The sequence below is a fragment of the Zootoca vivipara genome, chromosome 7 (genome assembly GCF_963506605.1).
Source record: "Zootoca vivipara chromosome 7, rZooViv1.1, whole genome shotgun sequence".
Classification (NCBI taxonomy): domain Eukaryota; kingdom Metazoa; phylum Chordata; class Lepidosauria; order Squamata; family Lacertidae; genus Zootoca; species Zootoca vivipara.
Window position 1 is genome coordinate 5,200,274 of NC_083282.1, and position 25,126 is coordinate 5,225,399.

A 25,126-nucleotide genomic window follows, 5' to 3' on the forward strand; every position below is an offset into this window, starting at 1 on the left:
TCCTATGTTGCTATAAGCATTGTAGTCATTTCTGTGTCTACCTTAAACAAATGTAAAATCTGCACCGTTAAAAATAACATCTGGTGCTCAAACACTGAGTCAAGGATTGCTTCTAAATCACCTGTTTATTAAGCATTCATACTGATTTGTTAGCACAAAGTTTGTAAAGGACATTAGATGACATTGGCTCTTTATTGAGCATTTGTTTTGGGGAAGGTTAGATGACATCCTGCCAAGCAATTGCTATCCCACACTTTCTCCTATCACAAAGTCTTTATTGCAAAAAGTCTCGTTTTGTTGCGGGGGGGGGGGGGAGCCAGTTTGTTGTGTGAGGTCACCAAATCCGCTTTAATTGTGTAACCTGAATCAGCCAATATGTGATAGCAGCAGCCGTCTGGAAGTGCCCAAGATGCAAATATATCATTGATGCAATTTTGTCCATGTTTGGGGGAACCGATGGTTTGTGGATTAACTAGTGGGGTGCTGCCTCTTTCAGAACTATCTCTTACAAATGGCATATTTTTTGTATGGGGAAATTGCATACTTTTAATGGAGAGCCTACGTAATGTAGTGCCCAAAGAGTTGGGCATGAACTGGCGAGAGCCGAGTTCAAATCTTCTGCAGCCATGAAGCTCAATGAATGAGGATTGAACAGTCACTCTCTTTCAGTCTAGTATATTTCAAGAGGATTGGTGCAAGGATAAAATAGGATGCCTTCGTAGTTGATGAACTGTATAAACATACGTTACACTCCACTAGTTAATGTCAATAACCCACACTTGCCAAACTTGACCGTAACCAGCAGAATATGTGATACCAGGTTACAGGGCTATTGGTTCCTTGAGTGAAAATAGCTCAGCTGGGATCCCACGCAGAACAATAAAAGAATGTACTGCAGTTATGCAAGATGCATGCATTCAGAAACATTTTCCAGCCATTGATCTCTTGGGCAAGGCTCATTATAATTTAATACTGGGTAAGTGGCACACACTTAATCATGATCAGGAAGTAGTTGAGAAGCTGTGGAATGTTATATCTGTAAACTGATTCATACAGAATAAGTCAGAAGGAAAAGGGTGATAGAGAAACCAAATGTGTAGTAATTATAGAACTGCAGGATAGGCAGACATACTTCAGAGAAAAGTAACCACATATGTGCTTTATTCTGGATGTTCCTTAGCATCATATTTTCCTCTTGGAACTCCATCCCACATGATTTTTTTAATGAGAGCTCCCCTCCCAACCACCAGAACCTTGTGGTCTGCAGAAACCCTTACGCAAAGGTTTTGCAATGGCTACTAACAGCTGAATCCACTGCAAAGGACATTTCTATACACTGACATCAACACTGGGATGAAATCCCTCTACATCGTAATCCGATAATAGATTTATTTTTTAAAAATTCTTGTCCCTTGGAAGATGCTTCAAGGACTATCCTCATATTTATATATGTAAAGGGTACATAATACATGATAGTTTACTGTGGAATTTAACATGTAACTAAGAAGAGAGTTATAAGGTTCACATACTTTCCGAGTTAGATCAGAGAGAACAAGGAATAAATATACTGAAGTCTAGGGATGAATTTAGGAGAGCAGGCCTCTGATCCCACTTAGTAATTGGGGTCATTCTGGGAAATGGTTTTGAGAAAGCCACCCTTTCAAACCTCAGTTCCTTGTCTGTAAAATGGGAATTTAGTGTAGAAACGTGACATGCAGCAAATCATGGCTGTACATTCTCATGCCCTAGGCATTCCATCACCATTCTCTCATTTTTCTTTCTCAACTTACATTCTTTGAGAAATCCAACATTAAATTGCCTATAAGCTCCCTCAATATATTTGCGAGCACATTTGTCGTAATTATTTCTCTTCCGTCTCATAATAAGCATAGCCTTGAAGCCTCAAGATCTGCCCATCTCTAATTTAAGGATAACACTGACCTACTTCACAGAATTGTGCAGGCAATAGTAGCCGTCAAGCGCAGAGCTCCAAGGAACCCCAGTGGTGAGAGGGAAAGCAGAGGATGAATCTCCCTTGTGGGGTGATCAGACAGGCTGGACGTGAACCAGCAGAGGACAGACTCAGGGAGACCTGCAACGTAACAGGAATAAAGGCATGAGTATTAAAGGTAATGGAATAGTTGTAGGTGATGTGGAATGAGTAGAGGCATATAGATTTGGCAGCGTAAAGGTCATCATTGATTTTCAGGAAGGCAATATCAGTAGAGTGCAGGGAATAAAAACCAGATTGGAGTAGGGCAAAAGAAAAGTTGGAGGAGAGGAAGTTGAGACAATGGAAGTAAGCAGCCAACATGATGCAGGAGTTTGCAGATAAAGAGTAGAAGGGAAATTGCACAGCTGTTGGAGAGGATGTTTGGGTCAAAGGGGTGTTTGTATTAAAAAAAACACATACAGTGGTGCCTCGCAAGACGAATTTAATTCGTTCCAAGGGCCAATTCGTTTTACGAAAAATTCATCTTGCGAGGCACAGTTTCCCATAGGAATGCATTGAAACTTAATTAATGCGTTCCTATGTGCTCCGGGGGACTGGTGTTGGTGTTGGAGTTTGCTCGCTTGGCTCGGGGGAAGGCGGGCAGACAGGCAGCAACAGCCCCGGAGCCTTGCCGAGCTGTTGCCGCCTGCCTGCCTTCCCCAAGCCAAGCGACCAAGCGCCGCTGCCACCGCCAGTCCCCCAAGCCGAAGCGCAGCGGGCGTTGGCTCGGGGAAGGCAGGCAGGCAGGAGGCAACAGCCCGGCAAGGCTCCCCATGCCGGATCTGTGCAAGGCGGTGGGGGGGAGAAGCGGAGAATAAGGATCCTTATTCTCCGCTTCTCCCCCCCCCCGCCCAACAGAGCCAGCATCAGACGGGGATTCTGAGAGGCGCAGTGCTTCTCCGATGCCCCGTCCGATGCTCCCCGGTGTCCGTGGCATGGCAGCGGGGGGGGGGAGAAGCGGAAGAACGGATTCGTTCCTCCGCTTCTCCGCCCCTGCCGCCTCGCACACAGCCGACATCGGACGGGGCTTTGGAGAAGCGCTGCGCCTCTCAGAATCCCCGTCCGATGCCGGCTCTGTGTGAGGCGGCGGGGGGAGGAACGGAGGAACAGATCCGCTCCTCCGCTTCTCCCCCCTTCTTCCTGCGCTACAGCTGGTTCCCTTTTGTGTTCCGCTGGTCTCTGCCAGTTGCCCCTCACCGCTCGCGGCAACCAGCAGAGACCAGCGGAACACAAAGGGGAACCAGCTGTAGCGCAGAAAGAAGGCAAAGGAAGATCAGCTGACAGCTTCCCGCGCTTGCGGCCGCTTCCTCTTTCTATGACCGCGCTTCGCAAGATGAAGTGGCGGTCATAGAAAACCTTGTCGTCTTGCAAGTCCTTCGCGCAACGCAAAACGCTTTCGTCTTGCGAGTTTTTCATTGTGCAAGGCATTCGTCTTGCGGGGTAACACTGTACAAGAGAAACAGTGGCATGTTTGAATTAAAGGGAAGGCACCAACGGATACCTGGGTTATCCACCCCTCACCATTCTATAGAGCAGACGAAATAAAGGATAGAAGGAGGTACGAGAGAAGGAAGAGGTAGAAGACAAAGCTAGAGAGGTCTGAGTGGATGGAATAAACTTTGCTACAGAAGAAGACGCAAGATGAAGCGGCGGTCATAGAAAACCCTGTCTTGCGAATGACTCGCACAACTCTTTCGTCTAGCGAGCTTTTCGTTGTGCAAGGCATTTGTAAAGTGAGGCACCACTGTACCATAATCCGGAGGATCTCGTTTGGGTGAGGAATTATGCCAGAGGCCCAACTTGGGTTCCGGGGGTCATTTCGCGGGCCAGCGGTCCTGTGTCATATTATGTCACATTGTCACAGGGTCAGGTCTGGCGTAGGCATGTGGATCAGCTGAGGCGCAGGATACCCAGCAGGAGTGATGACGAGGGACCAAACACCCCCGCATTAAATGAAGAGTTGCCGCCTGCGAGTCAGGTGGAGACACCTGCACTGATTAATGACCCACCAGTCGGAAGGTGAGCTCCCCGCTGGGAATACGGAGCTGGCAGTAGATAATGAGCTGGGGGGGGGTCATTAGAAGGGACAGCTGTAGCCGACACTCCCGAGGAGACTCCTCAGCCTCCAACTCCTAGAGTCACAACACCGGAAGTGAGACGTTCTAGTAGAAGTTGCAGGAAGCCACAGTCCCTGAAAGACTTCGTGTGTAATTCTCACTAAGTGTGGGGGGGTGTTGTGTATTAAAGTAATAGCACAGCCAGGTATGCATTGTAATATAGAGTTTATTGTATTGTATTACAGAGTTTATTTGAATGTACAAGTTCCAGCAGGAACGTCTATCATTCACTGGTTCAGGGTGCAGGATTTGGATCCTCTGCCGGATTGGTTTCCGCGCCATTGGTTCCCACCAAAAATTTCCGTGCTAGTCCTCTGTTATTATATAAGCCCCCGTTTTCCCCATTCCTCTGTTCTGGCTCTTACCTGTTCTTTGAAGTAAAGAGATGTTGTACCAGATCCTCACCTCCTGCTTCTTATCTGCACCGGGCTGAAATCACTGAATACCCACTACACAACAGCTACAGTTTAATATGCAGAAGCACATATAAGCATATTCAGGATGAAACATAAAAAGGAGGAAGAATATGCCTCTGTTAGAAAGGATTCCTTCATAAACAAAACAAGTGGGACTTGCTGCTCCAAAATGTTTCAACATGGAATGCTTCTTTTCTGGATTTCAGACTCTTGGGGCTTATCCAGTTAACTTCCTTCCGCCTTTTCCAGGCACGGTCCATGCTTACCCTGCAATCTGCCGTTTGCTCTGATTGAGCTTTAAAAAGTGGATTTTGCAAAGAAAGCTCTGGGGCAAAAACCAGCAACAACATTGCTCAATCAATGCTTTGCCTGGAAAGTGTGGGGCAAGAGACCTCCGGTCTACTGCGCTGGAGTGAGGTCGCAAAAGCCTCGAGCTCCGAGGCTTCTGGCATTCGCGGAGGGGGGGAATACCGCGGGGGCACGTGGCTCCCCATAGAACCCCGGGTTGAGCTTCCCGGGGGCAAAATTTGCCCAGCAGAGCTCCTGACGCGACTCCTCCGCTGCCCGGGAAGCTCGGCAGAGCCCCCGAGAGTCAGCAGAGTCGCAGTCGCGGGAGCCATTTTGGGCACCAGCTTTACCTCCAGAAGCGACGTCCCGAGCCTTCACCCAGAGTGTGGTGGATTCCTTCCGCAAAAAGCAACGATCAGAAAAAAACAACAACAATTCAGCGTGAGTAAAAAAGTTTGATTGGCAATATTCCTTTAAAATTTGGACACGGTGGGTGACTACAAAAACGGAAGTCGGTCTCCCACTTTGATTGTTTTGTGAAGCAGTAATTTGATCCTCAGCAGGGGAAGAGAGAGGAAGTAACCAATTTACCAAGAATCAGACTTTCAAAACCCTCCAGGAGACTGGAACTAGGTCCCTGGAGAGATCAGTGAATGGATTGATATTTTGCTGTTATTAAGAAAAAGACTTGACAATTGATACTCGGATTTATGGATTAGCCAGGACTGGACTTAAAATGGACTCCATTTGGGAATTTGACACCTGTCACATCCGGTTTTATTATCTGCTGCTTTCCCACGGGATTTGAGAGCAAGGACGATGGCAGTCTCAACATCAGTACAGGACTTACAATATCAAAAGATTTATTTGGAACTTTTACACATCAAGGGACAGCTGGTCAAGAACAATGAACAATTCCGACAAATCAACAACAGACTTGAGGACACGAAGGGAGATATGGACAAGGACTCTGGAAGAGAACTGACCCGCTTAGACGACACAGAGGACGAAATAAAAACGATAGACATTAATGATAATTTAGAAGAACTTCAAAATTGCAAAGGAGAGAGGGAAGAAGATTGTCAAAATGCCCCACAAGTGGGAGATGTGGGACAAGTTTTGGACTTAAAAAAAGAACTCTCCAACGGAGAACCAGGGGGGGTCTCTGCACACCCAGTGAGAGAGGGTGTGCAGGGAAGGCTCTGGGTTGAGGGGAAGGAAGAAGGGGGGGTGTTGGGAAACAGCAAGGAAAGTGTGGAAACAGCAGAGTGGGATAAAATGTTTTAATCATGTGGTTTTAGGCTGGCTTGATTGGAAAAGTCCGACACTGGTACGAAATGTGGAATTTGCTGAGGTATCTAGGGAATCTGGGTCCAGGGGAAGGGGGGGAAATGAAGTATTAAAATATAGTTTCATTGTTGGTAAAAAATTTAAGTTGGGGAGATATATTAGAATATAAGTATTTAAAAATTGAGTGTATAGAGATAATTAAATGGTGACAATTAATGAGGAAAGGTTAAGTAATTAAAATTATTTGGTATATAGGTGAAAACTGCTTTATGAGGAAATAAATTGGGAAATCAATGAGGGGGGAACCGGGGAAGTCTCATAGTTATGGAAATGATATAAGATGATTAGATCTATTTTCCCCCCCTTTTTATATTTTTCTTTCTTTTTTTCTTTTTTTTGGGGGGGGGTAGGGGGGTTCTTTTTTCCTTTTCTTTTTTAGTGTGCTCCTTTTTGAATTTGTATTTTGTGTTATCTCTTTTTATGTGCAAAATGAATAAAGATTATTTTTTTTAAAAAAGGAAAGTGTGGGGCAAAAGGCAAGTGTAGTGCAAGAGGGATTCTGGAAAAACTTAACTTTGGGTCCCTGTTCTGTTCAGCTTGGGGAGAGAAGTCAGGGGGCAACCAAAATGGTCAAAGGCCTGGAAACGATGCCTTATGAGGAACGACTTAGGGAGCTGGGCATGTTTAGCCAAGAGAAGGTTAAGGGGTGATATGATAGCCATGTTCAAATATATGAAAGGATGTCATATAGAGGAGGGAGAAAGGTTGTTTTCTGCTGCTCCAGAGAAGCAGACACGGAGCAATGGATTCAAGCTACAAGAAAGAAGATTCCACCTAAACATTAGGAAGAACTTCCTGACAGTAAGAGCTGTTCGACAGTGGAATTTGCTACCAAGGAGTGTGGTGGAGTCTCCTTCTTTGGAGGTCTTTAAGCAGAGGCTTGACAGCCATCTGTCAGGAATGCTTTGATGGTGTTTCCTGCTTGGCAGGGGGTTGGACTGGATGGCCCTTGTGGTCTCTTCCAACTCTATGATTCTATTATTCTAAGTCAAGGTTTGGTAATTGGGAAGGTGCCTGGCTTTCATGTCTGGCGCTCCTTTAAGATAAGCTTTTCTCCTCTTAATTGCCTTGGATCTGGGAAGGTAGGGAGTGACCCACACTCCTCGGATGGTTGTTAATCAGCCATGGCCCAGCTGCAGTGATTAGTTGACAAGTGATTTATGGTTTTGGTCTTTAATCATTGGTCCCCTGGCAGGGTCAAGGGAATTCTGATTGGATAATTGCCAGAGTCCCACGAGGGAGAATTAGTATAACTAGTTGGCATCTCAGATGCTGAGAAGAGTCCGGACCATATTCCTGATAATTCCTTCTCTCGTACCTCCTTCTATCCTTTAGGCATTGGACTCGCTAGCAAGCGTGACTCCACCCCGCTCGGCGGGGGGGGGGGTCATATCAGGTTAACACCCCAAGGGAGGAGCCTGTTGATGCAAATACAACTGAAAGCTCACCCTGGTGCCACCGGGGTCGTGCCATGGCCCTAGCCACCAGCAGGGCGTCGGACGGGATCCACGACCGCCGGATCCCTTAAGGGGATACCCCTATAAGAGGAGGATTGGATGATGGCCACAACCAGTCCTCGAACACACCAGACAACTCCATATTCCAATGCCTACCGCCAAATACTGAAGAAGTTGTGACGAATTGCTATGTGGTAGGCGAAAAAACCAAGAGGCCAATTAGATTAAAAATTCCTACCAGGCCCCTTGGGCAACCAAAGGCGACCAACCGAAGTCCATAGCAAGGTCAAAGCGATCACCCTAAGGGAAGACCTAAAGGGAGGGTGGGCGGGGAGATCCGACGAGGAGCAGCGCGAAAAGGGGTGATCAGGAGGCTGCCGCGCTCTTTTGAAACAGGTAACCCTGCCCACAGCTGGCCCTATTGGCCAGCCAGGGCCCTGAGCGCGGCAGATATAGGTGGAGCAGGGGGCCAAACACGCCCCCCTGCTCTGTGCGTAGAGCGGGTCCCGCCCGCAAATTCCCCCCTCTCTGAAGAGGAGGGATCTTGCCAAAAGATAATAGGCCCCTCTGGATTCTCTAAGTCTGCTGGAAGTGGGGGATTACAGAGGGCCTCTTATCGCTACAGCAAGTGTGGATAAATCCCCAATTCCATGCACACACACACCTCAGTTTTCTCACACACACCCCACAACACTCCATACCCAGCTCAGTTCTCGTTGGTCTACTTTTGGCAGAAGTTCCCTTGAACCCCCACCTCACCCCCCACCCCGGAAAAAAAAAGATCTGTGTACTCTTGCAAACCTTGTGCATGTTCACAAACCCAAGTCTGATTATCTTTGCCTCTTGCCTGCTGTTTTGACTACCTAAGGACTGGGGCTCAGAGGCTTGAGATCATCACTATCAGCAATGATGGAACTGTGGCAGAGCTCTCCTTTAAGGCACTAGCATCCCCTGGTGTACATTTGTGTAGCATCTCTGCCGAACCCATACACAAATTCAGCCAATTTGTGGTACAGCAGAAAAAGGGAAGATCTACTGCAAAATCAGAACTGCTTGCAAAATCTTCCAACCTTCCCATACTACTTTGAGGGTGGGTAAGTAAGTGTGCTGTTTTGAATACTGCCTTCAGATATTGCATTGGCAAAGAGGAGCTCAATCTATTAGCGGCTCAGGCCAAGCTCTCACAAACAGCAGCCGAGGAGGCAAACATGTTTCTGGGCTGCACCACTTTAGATTGTAGGTGGGATTCCCGAGGTTGAGTGCTGCTACAGACAAAATATATAGACAGATATCAATCCTGTACATAGAAAACATTTATCAGGGGAAACTGAGGCTGCATTCAGACCTGGGGTTTATAAAGCTAGTGCTTCTGCCTCAAATTATAATGCTCTTTTTACACTCTAATATCTTGTTGCGTTATGGAACTGTGGCTTTTTGATCAATATACCAGAATTGTACCTAGGGGACCCAGGTGGCGCTGTGGTTAAACCACTGAGCCTAGGGCTTGCTGATCAGAAGGTTGGCGGTTTGAATCCCTGTGACGGGGTGAGCTTCTGTTGCTCGGTCCCAGCTCCTGCCAACCTAGCAGTTCGAAAGCACGTCAAAGTGCAAGTAGATAAATAGGAACCGCTACAGTGGGAAGGTAAACGGCGTTTCCATGTGCTGCTCTGGTTTGCCAGAAGCGGCTTTGTCATGCTGGCCACATGACCTGGAAGCTGTACGCCGGCTCCCTCGGCCAGTAAAGCGAGATGAGTGCTGCAACCCCACAGTCGCCTGCGACTGGACCTAACTGTCAGGGGTCCCTTTACCTTTACCTATGCAGCTTACAAACGTGTATTCTTAAGCTTTTGTGCACTACAAAAGGCACATTTCCTTTTATTATTCACCTGCTGTATTTTGTTTTCTATTCTGTGAGATTTTTTTTAAGTGTTCTTGTTTGGCTGACTTTGCAAGATAATAGTTCCAGAATGTGATAAGATAAGCTGCTAGTAGCACATTTGCAAAGCTAAGCGGGGGTATGGTATTGTTTCAAACTGGATGGGGAGCTGTGTGTTGAGATTCCTGCAATGGACTAGATGACCCCTGGGGTTCCCTTGAATTCTATTATTCTCTGTATTAATTTTTAAATTATATTTAATAACTTTCACCAATTTCAAATTTCTTATACAGTACATTTCTCTTGGGTTACAGGTAGGTAGCCGTGTTGGTCTGGATCGAAGTAAAATAAAAAAATTCCTTCAGTAGCACCTTAAAGACCAACTAAGTTTTTATTTTGGTATGAGCTTTCGTGTGCATGCACACTTCTTCAGATACAGTGAAATGGAAGTTTCCAGGCACTTATGTAGAGAAGGGGTGGGGAGGGGTGGGGATGGGGAGGGGGGATCACTCAGAAGGGTGGTGGAAATGGGTGATTGACTGACTGATAGCTGTTGATGACCGCAAACGACTGCAAATGGTTTTGCATGAAAAAGCAAGGGTTGAGATGGCTGAAGATCGCTTATCATGTATAATGAGATAAGAACCCGATATCTCTGTTCAAACCAGGTCCCTCCATGGTTTTGAGCTTGGTGATAAGTTGCAATTCAGCAACTTCTCTTTCCAGTCTATTTCTGAAATTCTTTTGTAGTAAGACAGCTGTAGCTGTAGCTGTCTTAGTACAAAAGAATTTCAGAAATAGACTGGAAAGAGAAGTTGCTGAATTGCAACTTATCACCAAGCTCAAAACCATGGAGGGACCTGGTTTGAACAGAGATATCGGGTTCTTATCTCATTATACATGATAAGCGATCTTCAGCCATCTCAACCCTTGCTTTTTCATGCAAAACCATTTGCAGTCGTTTGCGGTCATCAACAGCTATCAGTCAGTCAATCACCCATTTCCACCACCCTTCTGAGTGATCCCCCCTCCCCATCCCCACCCCTCCCCACCCCTTCTCTACATAAGTGCCTGGAAACTTCCATTTCACTGTATCTGAAGAAGTGTGCATGCACACGAAAGCTCATACCAAAATAAAAACTTAGTTGGTCTTTAAGGTGCTACTGAAGGAATTTTTTTATTTTATTTCTCTTGGGATTTGGCTTCCCGCCTTTCCTTCTATGCTGTTTTTGTACACATCCCTTTTACATACTGCATGATATCACATTATTTCACTTATTAAATTCTATTATTCTCATGTTGCTTTTGTTTTGTTTTCCCCCTCCTCTCCCCCAAACAGGCTTCCTGTTCTCCGCTTTATCTGACCCTCCCGCATTCTCTCCTTCCACTACGAGCGCACGTCTCCTGAAGCATCTCTATGTCCCACCATGCGCAGTTAGCTCCGCCTAACTACTGGCGACGCATGCGCAGTCTGCCGCGACGCCGTTGGAGGGTAGTATGGCGGGGTCGGGGGCAAAGGTGGCGGCGGCCGCGCGCTTCTCAACCACACCGCAGAGTATTATACTTGAGTAGCTCCGCCTAACTGCTGGCAACGCATGCGCAGCTTCCCGCCGCGCTGCCCTTAGCGAGCAGCATTGTGGGGCCGGGGCGCAAGATGGCGGCGGTGCTGCAGGCGGCGTCTCGTCAGGTGAGAGTCGCGGTCGCGCGTGTTTCCTCCTGGAGCGCCGCCCTTTTCCCCGCGCCGGGATGGCCTCGGCTGCGTGTTGTCACGTTTCAGCCCCGTCAGAAACGGAGCCGAGGCTGGCGGAGCCCCGCTTGCCCCGCCTCCGTGCAAACGGGTTGGTTTGTGCTCCGCCTTTCTCTTGAGGGGGGCTCGAGGCGGCTGACAGATGGGGAACGTAGAAAAGGCGATAATTAGAGAACACACAAGAGTTTGGCACCATGAGTCCCGTCCTTTCGTCTGCCCTCCGGATCCCCTGATCGTCGCCCCACTTCTTGTCGTGCGCTCAGCTGCGCGTGGTCCGCCTTGGAGAGAAGCAGCCGGCCTTGGTTTTGGGCCGCTGCCAGGCCTGTGCTGGGGGGGGGGGCGTGTGAAGGACACGAACGTCTCATTTCGCTTGGATAGGTGTCAGCTGCTGTGTTTCAGGTTGGTGGAGGTTGGCTTTGGGGGGGGCAGAAAGCCGGGATTTTGTTTCGTGAGTTATTAGGGCCCAAACACAAACCCTAAAGTCTATTCCCCCCCCCTCAAATAAACTCAGGAATGTAAAAGTATTTTGCCTGGTTGCCTGTAGGAAGTATCGTAGTACCTCCTGCTAGCCAGGCATTTTCCCCCTGTGCATCACCCCATCAGGGTGGTACAAATAACAAACAGTTGTGTCACCAGGTGGGTAGGCTAGTAAATTATTTGTGGGCTCACACTTTCTTGGTCTCCCCCCCCCCCAAGACTAAATCTGCAAAAAACGTTTGTCAGCAAATGAGATAAAAGTATAATTAGATTTTTTTAAAGAACACATGCATTGTTGAATATCTGGGTGCTTGCATCTGATTACTTTCACAAAATGTACACTTTGACCCTGATTTATTTTTGTTATAATAATAGATCTTCCGCATACCATGTGTTGGACAAGTAAGGGGTTATTACGTTGACTGGAAGATGGTACGTGATGTTAAGAGAAGGAAGATGGCTTTTGAATATGCAGATCAGAGGCTGCGGCTGAATTCCCTTAGGAAAAACAAAATTTTGCCCAAAGAACTCCAGGTACAATGAAAATTACTGTTTTAAGATATTCCGGATTGTAGCAATGAAGCAGGCATCCCCTCCCCATCTACATCACAGATTCAAAAATATATTTTATTTCAGTATGATATAACCAAAATCGCCACTCCACAGGTTATGAACAGAATCAATTTATCTCCTGATTCATTTCCCACAGTACATCCATTGCTTTTTACATACTTTTTAAAGTCAATTTCAATTCTTTCCAGGAGCTAAGAGTCCACTAAGCAAATAATAGTATGGAAGCAGGTAGCCAGTTGTGTGCAGTTACAGTATTACACTGAGGATCAGTTTGGAATGTAACCTACCGCTTGGGAATCCTGTAATTTTGTTATTGTGTCTTTATTGTGGTGGGTTCCCTGAGTGGCATCTATTACCGGTATGCATTGAAAACGTTTCTCATTGTGTCCTGCAATTAAAAATTCCAGGCATTTTTTTACTGGTTATTCTGTTCCGGACTGTATTCTTTCTTAAATTTAAAGGGCATCTTGAAAGCTCTTTTGTTTTCCATACGCTTATAGAATTTAACTGTTGGTTGTTCTGCATAGTGATTCAGTCGTTTTACAAAATTCCTTTTTTTAAAAAAAATGTATTATTGTAGGTAGTGTTTTAGTGAGTATCTGTGTACATGTGGCATTTGAATGCTCCAGGAACAAACTAATTGTTAAAGAAAACAATACTGTGTTATAGTAAACACTAGGGCTGACCTGCCCTCCGCCATTCCTCACCCATTAACTTTCTAGACCTTCCCCTTCCCACACCATGCAACTACTAAGATTGCTTTTCACCTTCCCATTTCTGAGGCTGCTTCTCTTCAGTTTTGCAACCCTGCTTTGTGCTCTTGTTTTTACCTTCACCCCCATGTCCATGCTTCTTCTCTCTCCTTTTGTGCAAGCAGCCTTGCACACAAACTTCCCACACAGTAACATCCTGTATCTACCTCCTCCACATTGCAACTATGCACCCTTTTCATTTTCTGCCCAAGTATAAAGCTACCATCCCTTTCATCTTCCACCCTATTCCTACGCCTTTTACTCCCTCTTTTCGCAAACCCCCTTGCACCCCCAATTTCATCTTCACTCCCTTTTCCCTTCCATATTTCCTCCTTATTTTTCTCAACTCTCCCTTGAAAAAAGAAAAAAGAAAATATGAGGATCGCTTGAAGGAGTTGGTTATGTTTAGCCTGGAAAAGAGGAGACAGAGAGCCATTTTCTAATATCTTAAGGGCTGTCACATGGAAGTTGGAGCAAGATTATTTTCTCCTGCTCTGGAGGGTAGGACTCAAGGCATTGGCTTCAAGTTACAAGAAAGGAGATTCTGACTAAACATTCGGAAAAACTTTCTGACAGTAAGAGGAGTTCAGCAGTGGAACAGATTCGAGACATGTTATTTTTGCCTGCGAGTTTGCAGATTCCTAGTTGGGGGAATTAAAGCTTTGGCGCTGTGGGTTAAAACACAGAGCCTAGGGCTTGCTGATGAGAAGGTCGGCAGTTCGAATCCTCGTGACGTGATGAGCTCCTGTTGATCATAGATACCGCTCCGGCGGGAAGGTAAACAGCATTTCCGTATGCTGCTCTGGTTTGCCAGGAGCAGCTTAGTCATTCTGGCCACATGACCAGGAAGCTGTACGCCAGCTCCCTCGGCCAATAAAGCGAGATGAGCGCCGCAACCCCAGAGTCAGTCACGACTGGACCTAATGGTCAGGGGTCCCTTTACCCTTTATATCACAACCATAGTGGTTGCAAAACTGCTGTTGCTGTCACATTTCCTTCCTGTGATGCTAAACTTTTAAGAGATCAAGACAGCATCCTTGTGAATGATATATACTAAATGTGTCTCCCAATTTACGCAGGGGTTACGTTCTGGACCTCTGTATGAGTCAGTGAAACGTGTGTAAATGGGGAGCACCTTAGAGAGTCCTAGTGGCTTGCGAGGAGACCCTCCCCAGAGCCCAAAGAGGATGTCCTCTTCAGGCTCTGAGGAGGGTCTCCTCACAAGTCACTAGGACTCTCTAAGGTGCTCCCCATTTCCAGATTTCAGCGGGTTGAATGCAAATAGATGGTGTGTAAATGGGGTGCTGCCTGTAGTAGCTCCAGAACTACGGACTGGTATTACCGCTATTTTTATTTGTTCCAGGAAGTGGCTGATAAAGAGATTGCTGCCCTTCCCCGGGACAGCTGCCCAGTGAGGATCCGTAATCGATGTGTTCTGACATCCCGTCCACGAGCCGTAGTGTGGCGATGGAGGTTGAGCCGAATTGTCTTCCGCCATCTGGCTGACCATGCACAGCTCTCTGGAGTACAGAGAGCAATGTGGTGAGCCACCCCCAACAAGGCTTTTCTTCAAAAAAGACAAAACTGAGTTCTGTTTCAACTCCTAGGATGAATTAAAGACAAGTTATATAACTTGCAGTATGTAAGGAATGGGGGGGGGGTAGACCTATTGGTAGAAGACCCCTAACCAGAAGGGGGCAACCTTGTTTAAATTTGTCAAACCTTCCACACTTGCTCCTCTTGCATATTTAAAAATGACAAGAAAAAATAAAGCAGTCCCACACTTGGATTTTGTTCGTCCTTTGCATTTAAGGTTTGATATATAATATTACATTGTTGCAGGGTGTATATTGCTAGCAAATCTGAAAATATCACATAGACAGAGAATTCAGATACACTACATAGTTACTACATCTATTTTCTTCCTGACTAGGCTGCTAAATGGATCGGTGCAGCTCTCACTGACACTAGATGGATTGCATGGTCCAAAAACAATGGCTAGAAACATGAGGGTTTAAGTAAATATAGTTATCCTATGTTTTGCAATTCTTGTTGGTGGGACTAGTCCTGTTATTTTGACTATTGCAATAATTACGTTACAACTTGTCAGTCCATCACTCTCCTCATTGAATATCTCCACAATGACAGATTGGCACAAATCCTCATCAGCCCAGAGGAAGCAAGAGTGAAACATCACTAACCCTGTCCCCTGGAACCTCCCAGCAATGTACTTAACAGTCCTATTACATGCTTCAATAGTGCTCTTGAAATAGGCACCATCAATCTCTGCAGAAAAGTATATGAAGCTTTCTCTTTCCCTTGTCTGTACATGGAGATTATGCATACCTGCCCTGAAATCTATTTCCTCAATAGTTAGAAGCGAAAGGTTCTTATACAGAAGTTGGGCAGGTGTAGGAAGTAAGTAGATGTTGATTTCAGACAATACACAGTTGCACTCAAACTAGCTTACTTATTTTTATCAATTTCACAAAAAGCACTTAAAGCTTTATGGAAAAAGGGCAACACATTTGAAGGAAAAGCTTTTCTGCATGCTTTATTTCCCATCTCCAACCTGAAATGTAAAACTTCTTTTTTGCGTGGAAGATTATGTAAACAGCACACTTTCTCTGATCTCAGCAGAAGCCCCATACAAAAGATGTATATTTAAGATGGGTATTTGTTCAAATATCTATTGGTAAATCATCTTTGACTTGCTTTTCTCGGCTCTCAACCCAGGCTTTGTTAATTGACCTCTTCATTTCATCATCGCCTTCAGCATACATCTTTTTCAAGAGATTCATCAACCCTTCACTCGGGTCTGAGGTGTCATAAGCAGCTTTCCTGGAGCATACAAATATACAGAAAATAATTACCTCACCAGTTAGTTACACACAAAGTTTGGTATGCATTAAGATTTAAATACAAGTAAACAAGCTGTGGGTTAAACCACAGAGCCTAGGGCTTGCCGATCAGAAGGTCGGCAGTTTGAATCCCCGCAACGGAGTGAGCTCCCGTTGCTTGGTCCCTGCTCCCGCCAACCTAGCAGTTTGAAAGCATGTCAAAGTGCAAGTAGATAAATAGGTACTGCACTGGCAGGAAGGTAAACAGCGTTTCCGTGCACTGCTCTGGTTCGCCAGAAGCAGCTTTGTCATGCTGGCCACATGACCCGGAAGCTGTACGCTGGCTCCCTCGGCCAGTAAAGCGAAATGAGTGCTAAAACCCCACAGTCGTCTGCGACTGGACCTAACTGTCAGGGTCCCTTTACCTTTACCTTTAAACAAACAGTAAAATAATGAGAGCTCCAATCCTAAACCTGTTTACCTGAAAGTTTTATTAAAAATCAGTGGAACATATACAGAGGGATTGTTATGATTAGACTAAGAGTAACTGGCTGCGAGAGAGGAAGCCTGGATACCTTTATTACTGTCTTGTTTCTCCCCACTTCTGCTTACAAACCTCCCAACTCCCAAATATAAATTTGTGCCCCCTCTCTTATAATCACAATACTCATGTTAAAAGTACATACATCAGACCTCAGCGAGTAAGAGGTGGGAACATGAAAAAGTACAGACATTAAACCTATCACTTGCGCTTACTATCTCTTCTGCATTACACCACACCTGCAGCCGCTCTGGTAAACTATCCATATATCCCCCAGGAAGCTTGTTTTGTAAATTGAGAACCTTGGGTTTTGCTACAGGACAAATTAGTTCCTGAACAGCTGACATTCAATGTAGTATTAATTCCAGAAAGTGACATGGCCCTTTTGTGCAGCAATACAAGCAAGCAACTTTTGCATATATTTAGTGGAATATTAAGTATTTGTGTTCTTGTAAGAACACAGGGAAGGTTTCATTAAAAATACTGTGGCCTGTTTCAGGTATGAGTAGTAAGAACCACCAGTAGGAAAAAACAGTTTCTGCAATAAATGTTTACAAGCAAAGATTAAAAGCTCATCGTGTTGCAGTTTAGAAAGACATGGAATTGTATTCTATTATGAAAATGAACAAGTTATAAATAAGATGATCTGCAGACAAAATTATTGAAGTGGCACAATTTGAGCCACTTATAATGGAACCTGGATTAGACTTTTGCCTCAAAGTCTTTTAATTGCCAAAACTGTAAAGACCATGACAATAACTCAGCATAAAACACCAGCTCAACTGACAAATATTTTGCATGGATCAACACCACTTTGGGTTAACAAGCCTAATCTGCAAGTCCTTTTTTTCTAGCAAACACAATGCAACAGAAGAAGAAATAGAGGTGCACTTACTCCTTCTCTTTAGTCTCTTTTTCAACTTGTGTTAGGCACTCCCATTTTTCCTCTTGCTTTTTCCTACATAATATCAGTATCATATCTGTTTTGATCTGCAAAAATAAGAAAAGCACTATAAAAAGTGAAACAAGGTGGCAGAATTACCGAACAGGCTAAGCATCAATAACTTTATTTTTAAGAGTATTTAAAGAACGACAATTCAATTATGTGAGTTAAAATATAGAATATGAACAACAGGCAGAAACAACAAAAAAGGGGCAAAATGAGCAGGAGAGATGGCATTGTATGAGCAATTTTCGCTCACGTAAAGTATACAATAAACTAATCCTGTGCAACACTTTTGCCAGCCAAAACCACCCACTGAATTTGTTGTGAAACATTCAGAATGGGGCTCGTGTTAGCAGTATGTTGTCAGTAATTTGAGACAAGGTAATCGTTTTCATCAATCTGAACATTTTTTGTGTTAAATCTCTACACAAATCTCAGAATAAATGCTCTCTTATATACAAGTGCTGTTTCTCTACTAGACAGGTCACATGATTGTAATTTGAAGGTTGCAAGATACAGTATGTACATTCTCTTGGGTGCAGCAAAAATGTCTTTCAGCTGCACCCAAGAGAAAGAATCTATCCTTAAGTTCAATACTGCCTGCTAAAGCCTAAGAAACTACATATAACATGGATGAGACTAGGCCCCTTAGATGGCATCAAAGTGCTTCTGCTAGTGCAGAGACTTGTGGCTGTGCAACGTAACTCCACTCCCTCTCCCAGAGGTCCCCACAGCTCTCCAGGGCTGATTTAGGGAGGGGAAAAACCATGGTGCTAATGGAAGCTCTTCTTTGGATGCCGTTCATTCTCCCCTACAGACTGGTTTCTTTGTGAAAGACTCTCTCTCGTTATGTCAAGTGGTACAGCTCAGATTTGTGACCTCAGGGACAAGTGGGCCTCTGAGGTATGTGGCTGACTGTCCTCTATCGCCCAGTAATATTGAAAACAGAACGTAAATATATGGGCAGGAAGCCTATCAAGAAAAGGCATCTATCCATCTTGAAACCACAAGCTACAGAACTGATCACTTACCCCCTGCCAAGTGCCTAATGACTAATCTGCAGCAAGTGTGGAAATCATAGGAATCTACAACAATCTTAGCATGTACTTGAAAAGAAGCACTTACCTTCCATGAGCTGCTTTCCACAGAGATGGGTTTCAGAAGATTGTTGAATGTCATAGTGTAGTTCTTGTTATTCAGATTCTTCACCAGCAGATCAAATGATCTAGAAGGAAGAAAAGATTAATCAGAAAGGCACAGTCTTGATTATCAAATTCAGAGAAAACTGGCATGGAAAGGGGGAAAAATAAATTTCTCTGCACCTAAAACCTGGTATCACAAATCTAGAATTACTTATATGACATAATTGAAGCAAAAGAGCTCGAAAGGGAAAACAACAATAAATACTACAGAGATAACAGAAGCGGGTAAAAGTCAAGCCCAGAGACATTCGCATTAAACTGTAAGGAAATTAGTGCAACTTTAAGACACAGTAAATAACGATTTGGTGACACGATTGAGTTGCCTAGATGCCAATAGACACAAGTCCCGTAAGGCAAAGCAAAGCAAAATAAATTGGCCCATCAAATCGAAGTGTCCAGCGATTAACCAGAGCTCAATCAACAGAAGCAATTATGGCAAGCAGACAAGAGAAACGAAGTGGAGATGGAAGTAAGAAAAGTGTGTGGGGGGGGGGTGGAAATGGAACTCCCAGGAGGAGCGAGGAGTTGGGGGCAAAATCTAAAGAAAAAAGGCATCAAACTGAGAGGTATAATATGAGAACAAGCACCAAGGGACAAACAAAGCAAGAAATGATTCAAGACACAATCTGTACCTCCTGGCATTTAATGAAATACCCACCTTTCTGTGAAGTGCACCTTCACATTCTCAGCTGGGAGATGCTGAACTCCACTTAAAGTGATGTAGATTTTCAAAAATTTATCTGACTGATCCCAAGCTAAAGGGATTAAAAGAAAGCTGTATTTATTACATTCATGATTCCAAACTGCTCTCCCTAGGTGATGACTCCTGGAAATCTTAATGAGCAATTTCTTCACCTAAGATTTTAGCAGGCACTGCCCACACCACTGCAAACAATTCTGGCAACCATAAGGGCTAGAAACATGTTTGTTTTTAATGTAAACTGGGGTTGCCAGGAAACAATTATGCATCAAGTAACAGTTATTATGGTTTTCATGTGCTCCTGTAGAATCACAAAAAATCCCTTGTTCATGACATAAGAAGTATATCAATCTCTGCACAATAACCTACTTTTCCATATATCCAACCTATGATTAATTGATTAAAAATTATATACACTGGCTGTGATGCTAAGCAGCAGTTTACAAGGCTATTCTCTTGATTCTCTTGTATTAATTCAAAAGGTATGGGTGGGTCAGACCTACCATAATTGTTGATTTTCACTGTGTATCCTGTTGGAGCCGGTCTTTCTTCTTCAGATGTTTCTGCTTTAATTTTGACTGGTAGCTGGTTCTTGATTTCTCTTTCTATCTTATTCTTTTCTGCCAGCAACACATCATGAACTCTTTTTCTTGATGCTTTTTTCAAAAGCTCTTTCACCTCATCTAAATCTTTATGTAGCTGGATGAAACACATAGAGTACACAAATCTGTAAGCTGCCTTGAAAGCAAGTGCGGATAAAGAATTTAAACAATCCATACAGTACACATCAAAGCACGAAGTGCAGAACAGCAGTTAAAGCCACAAAAAGCACATTAAGGAAATAATCAGGCAAACTAAAGTATCACAAAATAGCGTACAATTTTTTGGCATTTCCACAGAAACTATCCAGCCTGGAGAAATTGCAAGCTTGCACATTATTTTGTGTTATTTTGTTTGGTCTAAAAAGACACTCCAAAAGGTGCTAACCTTTAAAGCCCTAAACAGCCTCGGTCCTGTATACCTGAAGGAGCGTCTCCACCCCCATCGTTTAGCCCGGACACTGAGATCCAGCGCCGAGGGCCTTTTCGGTAGTGGCGCACGCCCTGTGGAACGCCCTCCCATCGGAGGTCAAGGAGATAAACAACTACCTGACATTTAGAAAACACCTAAAGGCAGCCCTGTTTAGGGAAGTTTTTAATGTGTGATATTTTAATGTATTTTGCTATTTGTTGGAAGCCACCCAGAGTGGTGGGGGAAACCCAGCCAGATGGGCGGGGTATAAATAATAATAATAATAATAATAATAATAATAATAATAATATAGATATTGAGCATTTTGTATGGGTCGACACTAAACTTTTAAAAAATGAAACTAGATTCTATTGTCATTTAAAAGACATCATGATAAAAAGTTGTGAGGAAGACACTGGGAACAAGAGACAAGAGAGGAGACACCACTACTCGAAAGCTCCCCTCTATAGTTAGCACCTGCCTAAATTCAGAAGACCGGGCAATCTGGAGAAGAGAAAACGTTAATACTTTCACTCAAGAAAGTAACAAATGGTGGAATGGATGTCAGAACAGATCTTTTCCATGCTATCCATTACAGCAGGCATCCCCAAACTGCGGCCCTCCAGATGTTTTGGCCTACAACTCCCATGATCCCTGGCTAAAAGGACCAGTGGTCAGGGAAGATGGGGATTTTAGTCCAAACCATCGGGAGGGCCGAAGTTTGGGGGTGCCTGCTTTACAGTCAAGCAGGAATGAATTTGTGCCTTCTGGTTCCATGTAACACTAGACCCCTCTTCACAATTTGCCCTCCCTGCCTAAATGCACGAAGGGGTGGGGGTGCGGCAGCACAAACCTTTTCACCCTGCTCCTGATGTCACATGCTCCCCACACCCTTCACACTCACTTCTGCATTGAGTGTGACATTTGCAGAGGGCATACCATTACAGGGAACTAGGTTCTGAACAAAAGGGGATCCTACACAATCACGGTACAGTGGTACCTCTGGTTAAGAACTTAATTCATTCCGGAGGTCTGTTCTTAACCTGAAAATGTTCTTAACCTGAAGCACCACTTTAGCTAATGGGGCCTCCTGCTGCTGCCGGAGCACGATTTCTGTTCTCATCCTGAAGCAAAGTTCTTAACCCGAGGTACTATTTCTGGGTTAGCAGAGTCTGTAACCTGAAGCGTTTGTAACCAGAGGTACCACTGTATGTGTGTATGTTGTCCTGCTCTTGCCATTGTCCTGCTCACTGAAGAAAGGGGGGTAAGCGGGGCCAATGGAACATGCAATATTGAGAATGTGACCAGGAAGCACCATCCCAATATGGTAATAGTAATAATAACAACAACAATGTACAACCTGTGTACAATGAAATTAACCAAGCCTCCCCCCCCCAAATACTCAATCTCATTGCACTCTGGGTGCTTGTCGCACAACACACAAACCCCAAAAGTCAGTTGCACTATATTATTTTCCGTTCAGCAGCCTAACAGCCCACGGATAGAAACAGTTTTTTATCCTCTTGGTACGCCTGACTATACTGTCCGAGGGTAGAAGATTAAAGAGGTGCTGGCCAGGGCATGAATCGTCCCTGAGATTTTTTTCTCGCTCTCCTAAGGCAACAATCCCTTGTGATGTCATCTAGCGGGCTCAGGGGACAGCCCATGATATAATGTGCTGTGTTCACCACCCTCTGTGCAGTGGTACCTCGGGTTAAGAACTTTACTTCAGGATGAGAACAGAAATCACGCAGCAGCAAAAGGAGGCCCCATTAGCTAAAGTGGTGCCTCAGGTTAAGAACAGTTTCCTCCCCCCTCCCCCAATGGAAGGAGCTCAAGAAGGCGAACATAGTTCTCCTCCCACTTCATCCTCAAAACAACAACCCTGTGAGGTGGGTGTGGGTGAGAGCCAGTGAGTGGCCCAAAGTCCCAGTGTTTGAAATTCCCTAGGAGTGGGTCCAGTTACAACTACAGTTGTATCTTGGTTCTCGAACGTAATCTGTTCGACTTCCTAAAACCAAGGTGCAGCTTCCGATTGGCTGCAGGAGCTTCCTGCACTCAAGCGGAAGCCGCGTTGGATGTTCAGCTTCCAAAAAATGTTTGAAAAGCATAGCTGCCAAGTTATCCCTTTTTTAAAGGGATTTTCCCTTATGCTGAATAGGCTTCCTCGCGAGAAAAGGGAAAACTTGGCAGCTATGTTGAAAAGCCGAGCACTTACTTCCAGTTTTTTGGCATTCAGGAGCCAAAATGTATGAGTACCAAAGCGTTTGAGAACCAAGGTACGACTGTACATGGAGATTTCTGGGCACCAGGTTGGCAAATGACATCTCCATCGAGCCAGCTGACTTGTGTGTGACAAAAGATGTACGTTGTTATTGCTATTAGCCTTTATTGGCACAAGTTTAAACAATAAAATCATCCAAATGCATTGATAATCCAAATAAATCAGGAAGCTTTAGTCTTTTCCTTCTGCACTGCTGTGCAAATCATGGACATCTTAGTCCTCCATCATCACATCAAGGAAAGTACTGGTAAGTGCAGGGCTGAGTACAGATATACTTGACTCTGCTGCAGCCTTTCCACAGGCCTCCCAAATGGAGCTGACAGAGCAGAGTTTAAAAACTCTGCCTTAGTCCATGGTTACAGCTCTAACAACAACAACATTGTGTGTGTTTCTCCTTCTTCCGTACTGGGACAAGTGAATCATTGTAAGAGCAAACTACAATCAAGCAATGCAGTTGAGATAATAGAATCCTAGAATTGGAAGGGACCCCAAGGATCATCATGTCCAACCCCCTGGCAAATACACATTCCGTTGTGGTGATGGTAACGCTAGCTTATATATCTGAGTTTCTAGCACCCCCTGGTCTCTCCCAGGCTCCTAGCCCTGCCTTTTTACCAATGCGCCGCCATCTGCCGCCAACTGTAACAGAATTCCCCTTCTGTACTTGGGGAAGTATTTGTGTCGTCGTTCGGACTATTTTGCCTTGCTTCGTCCTATTTTATTTCATCTCTTTTCTCTCCTTTCCCACCCACCTCTTTTATACCATTTTAAAGGGGTCGTTTCTCCGTCCTCGCAGGGGGTTCCCGCGCTCTGCACATGAGCAGGAGCCCCCTTCTTCCTCCCTCTCCGCCCCGTGAGCGGCCTCCACCGATCCCCTCGGCAACCTTTCAGAAAGGCGAGGGGCCCAACGGCCCTTCTTCCCTCGCTCGGCCCCAGAACCGCCCGCCCGCCGCGCGCCTCCGCCCCCGCCTCACCTCCTCCATGGCTGGAACAGGTGCCCAACGAAGCGGACTCGCGCACGCGCACGCGCACCACGCCGCCCCTCCCCCGCCCCGGACGAGACGCAGAACCGGCGACGCTTGGCGCGACCAATGAAAACGGCGCCGGCTGCGCTTCTCTCTTCGCCACGCCCCACCGCCACTCCCGAACATTCTGACCTTAATCGTCACTGCTCTGCGCCCAGCCCAGCCAATAGTCGCAACGCGCCTATACAGGAAGCGGAAGAGAGAGAACTCTGGGAGGGGAACGTTTTTTAAGCGGAGATGGAAACGGAAGAGGCGCGTCTCATTTTTCTGGATGCGTAGTTTCCGGGTTCAATCTCGGAGAAGTTCTGTAGTTTTTTCTGCGAGGGCGAAAGCGAAGGCTGCGTGTTGAATTATAGACATATATAATTTATATATTCATTTATGCGATATGTATGGAGAGAGAGAGAGAGATTGCACTTATATCCCACGTCTTTCTCCAAGGACCGCAAGGTGGCCTGCGTGGCTTTCCCGCCTTCCTCTTCCATAGAATCGTAGAATTGGAATGGGCCCCTCAAGAGTCATCTAGGCCCAACTCCCTGCGATGTAGGAATCCCCACAACTCCTCTGTTAGAAGATCAGCCGGAGGCAGGGACTGACCCAAGGCCACTCCCAGTGAAGTTCATGGGCAGAGAGGTCTCTACCAGGTCCTAGTGGAAACGCTCTTAACCACTTAGGTCTTTCAAAAATGTTTTTCCCACCCCACCGCTCTATTTCAAATATTAAGTCCCGCACAATTGCAAATACAGTCCGTTGTACCTCCATATTTCAGAGGACGAGATGGAGCAGTGGTGGCTGAGGAAGCGTAAGAATATAAGGAGAGCCTGCTGGATCAGGCTAATGAGAGCCAGGCTGGATCAGTAGCTGCAGATGAGAAATCTAATTGCATTTAGCCCAGCTTCCTGTTCTGACAGTGGCAGATCAGATGCCCCAATGGGAAGCCGGCAAGCAAGATCTGAGCACAAGAGCACTTTCTCCCCTCCTGTGACTTTCAAAAACACATTCAGAAGCATTGCTCTCTGTGGTGGCAGAGCATAGCCACGATGGCTACTAGCCATCAATAGCCTAATTCTCCTCCATAAAGGTAAAGGGACCCCTGACCATTAGGTCCAGTTGTGACCGACTCTGGGGTTGCGCGCTCATCTCGCATTATTGGCCGAGGGAGCCAGCGTATAGCTTCCTGGTCATGTGGCCAGCATGACAAAGCCGCTTCTGGCAAACCAGAGCAGCACATGGAAACGCCGTTTACCTTCCCGCTGTAGCGGTTCCTATTTACTTGCATTTTGACGTGCTTTCGAACTGCTAGGTTGGCAGGAGCTGGGACCGAGCAACGGGAGCTCACCTGTCACAGGGATTCGAACCACCGACCTTCTGATCAGCAAGCCCTAGACTCAGTGGTTTAACCACAGCGCCACCTGGGTCCCCCAATTCTCCTCCATAAATTTGTCCAATCCTCTTTTAAAGCCATCCAAGTTGGTGGCCATCACTGCCATCCACATGACACAGATTGACAGTGGTTGAAACTAAAGGAGTG

At 45.4% G+C, this 25,126-nt stretch overlaps 2 protein-coding genes across 3 annotated transcripts; one reads left to right on the top strand and one right to left on the bottom strand.

Moving 5' to 3' along the window:
• The first annotated feature begins 11,038 nt into the window (after positions 1-11,038).
• On the top strand, positions 11,039-14,835 carry MRPS14 (mitochondrial ribosomal protein S14). Its single transcript, XM_035123613.2, has 3 exons — positions 11,039-11,184; positions 12,097-12,255; positions 14,410-14,835. The coding sequence occupies exons 1-3, from the start codon at positions 11,152-11,154 to the stop codon at positions 14,590-14,592; spliced, it is 375 nt and encodes a 124-aa protein (XP_034979504.2). The 5' UTR covers positions 11,039-11,151; the 3' UTR covers positions 14,593-14,835.
• CACYBP (calcyclin binding protein) lies at positions 14,626-23,657 on the bottom strand. Of its 2 annotated transcripts, XM_035123611.2 has the most exons (6): positions 23,545-23,657; positions 19,779-19,974; positions 19,234-19,330; positions 18,499-18,598; positions 17,323-17,417; positions 14,626-15,887 (listed from the first exon to the last, which is right to left on the bottom strand). In XM_035123611.2, exons 1-6 carry the CDS (start codon positions 23,551-23,553, stop codon positions 15,728-15,730), a joined length of 657 nt encoding a protein of 218 aa, XP_034979502.1. In that variant the 5' UTR covers positions 23,554-23,657; the 3' UTR covers positions 14,626-15,727. The 2 variants fall into 2 exon arrangements, with proteins under 2 accessions (XP_034979502.1, XP_034979501.1); XM_035123610.2 differs by lacking the exon at positions 23,545-23,657 and having other exon boundaries at positions 19,779-20,004.
• Between the last annotated feature and the right edge of the window lie 1,469 nt (positions 23,658-25,126).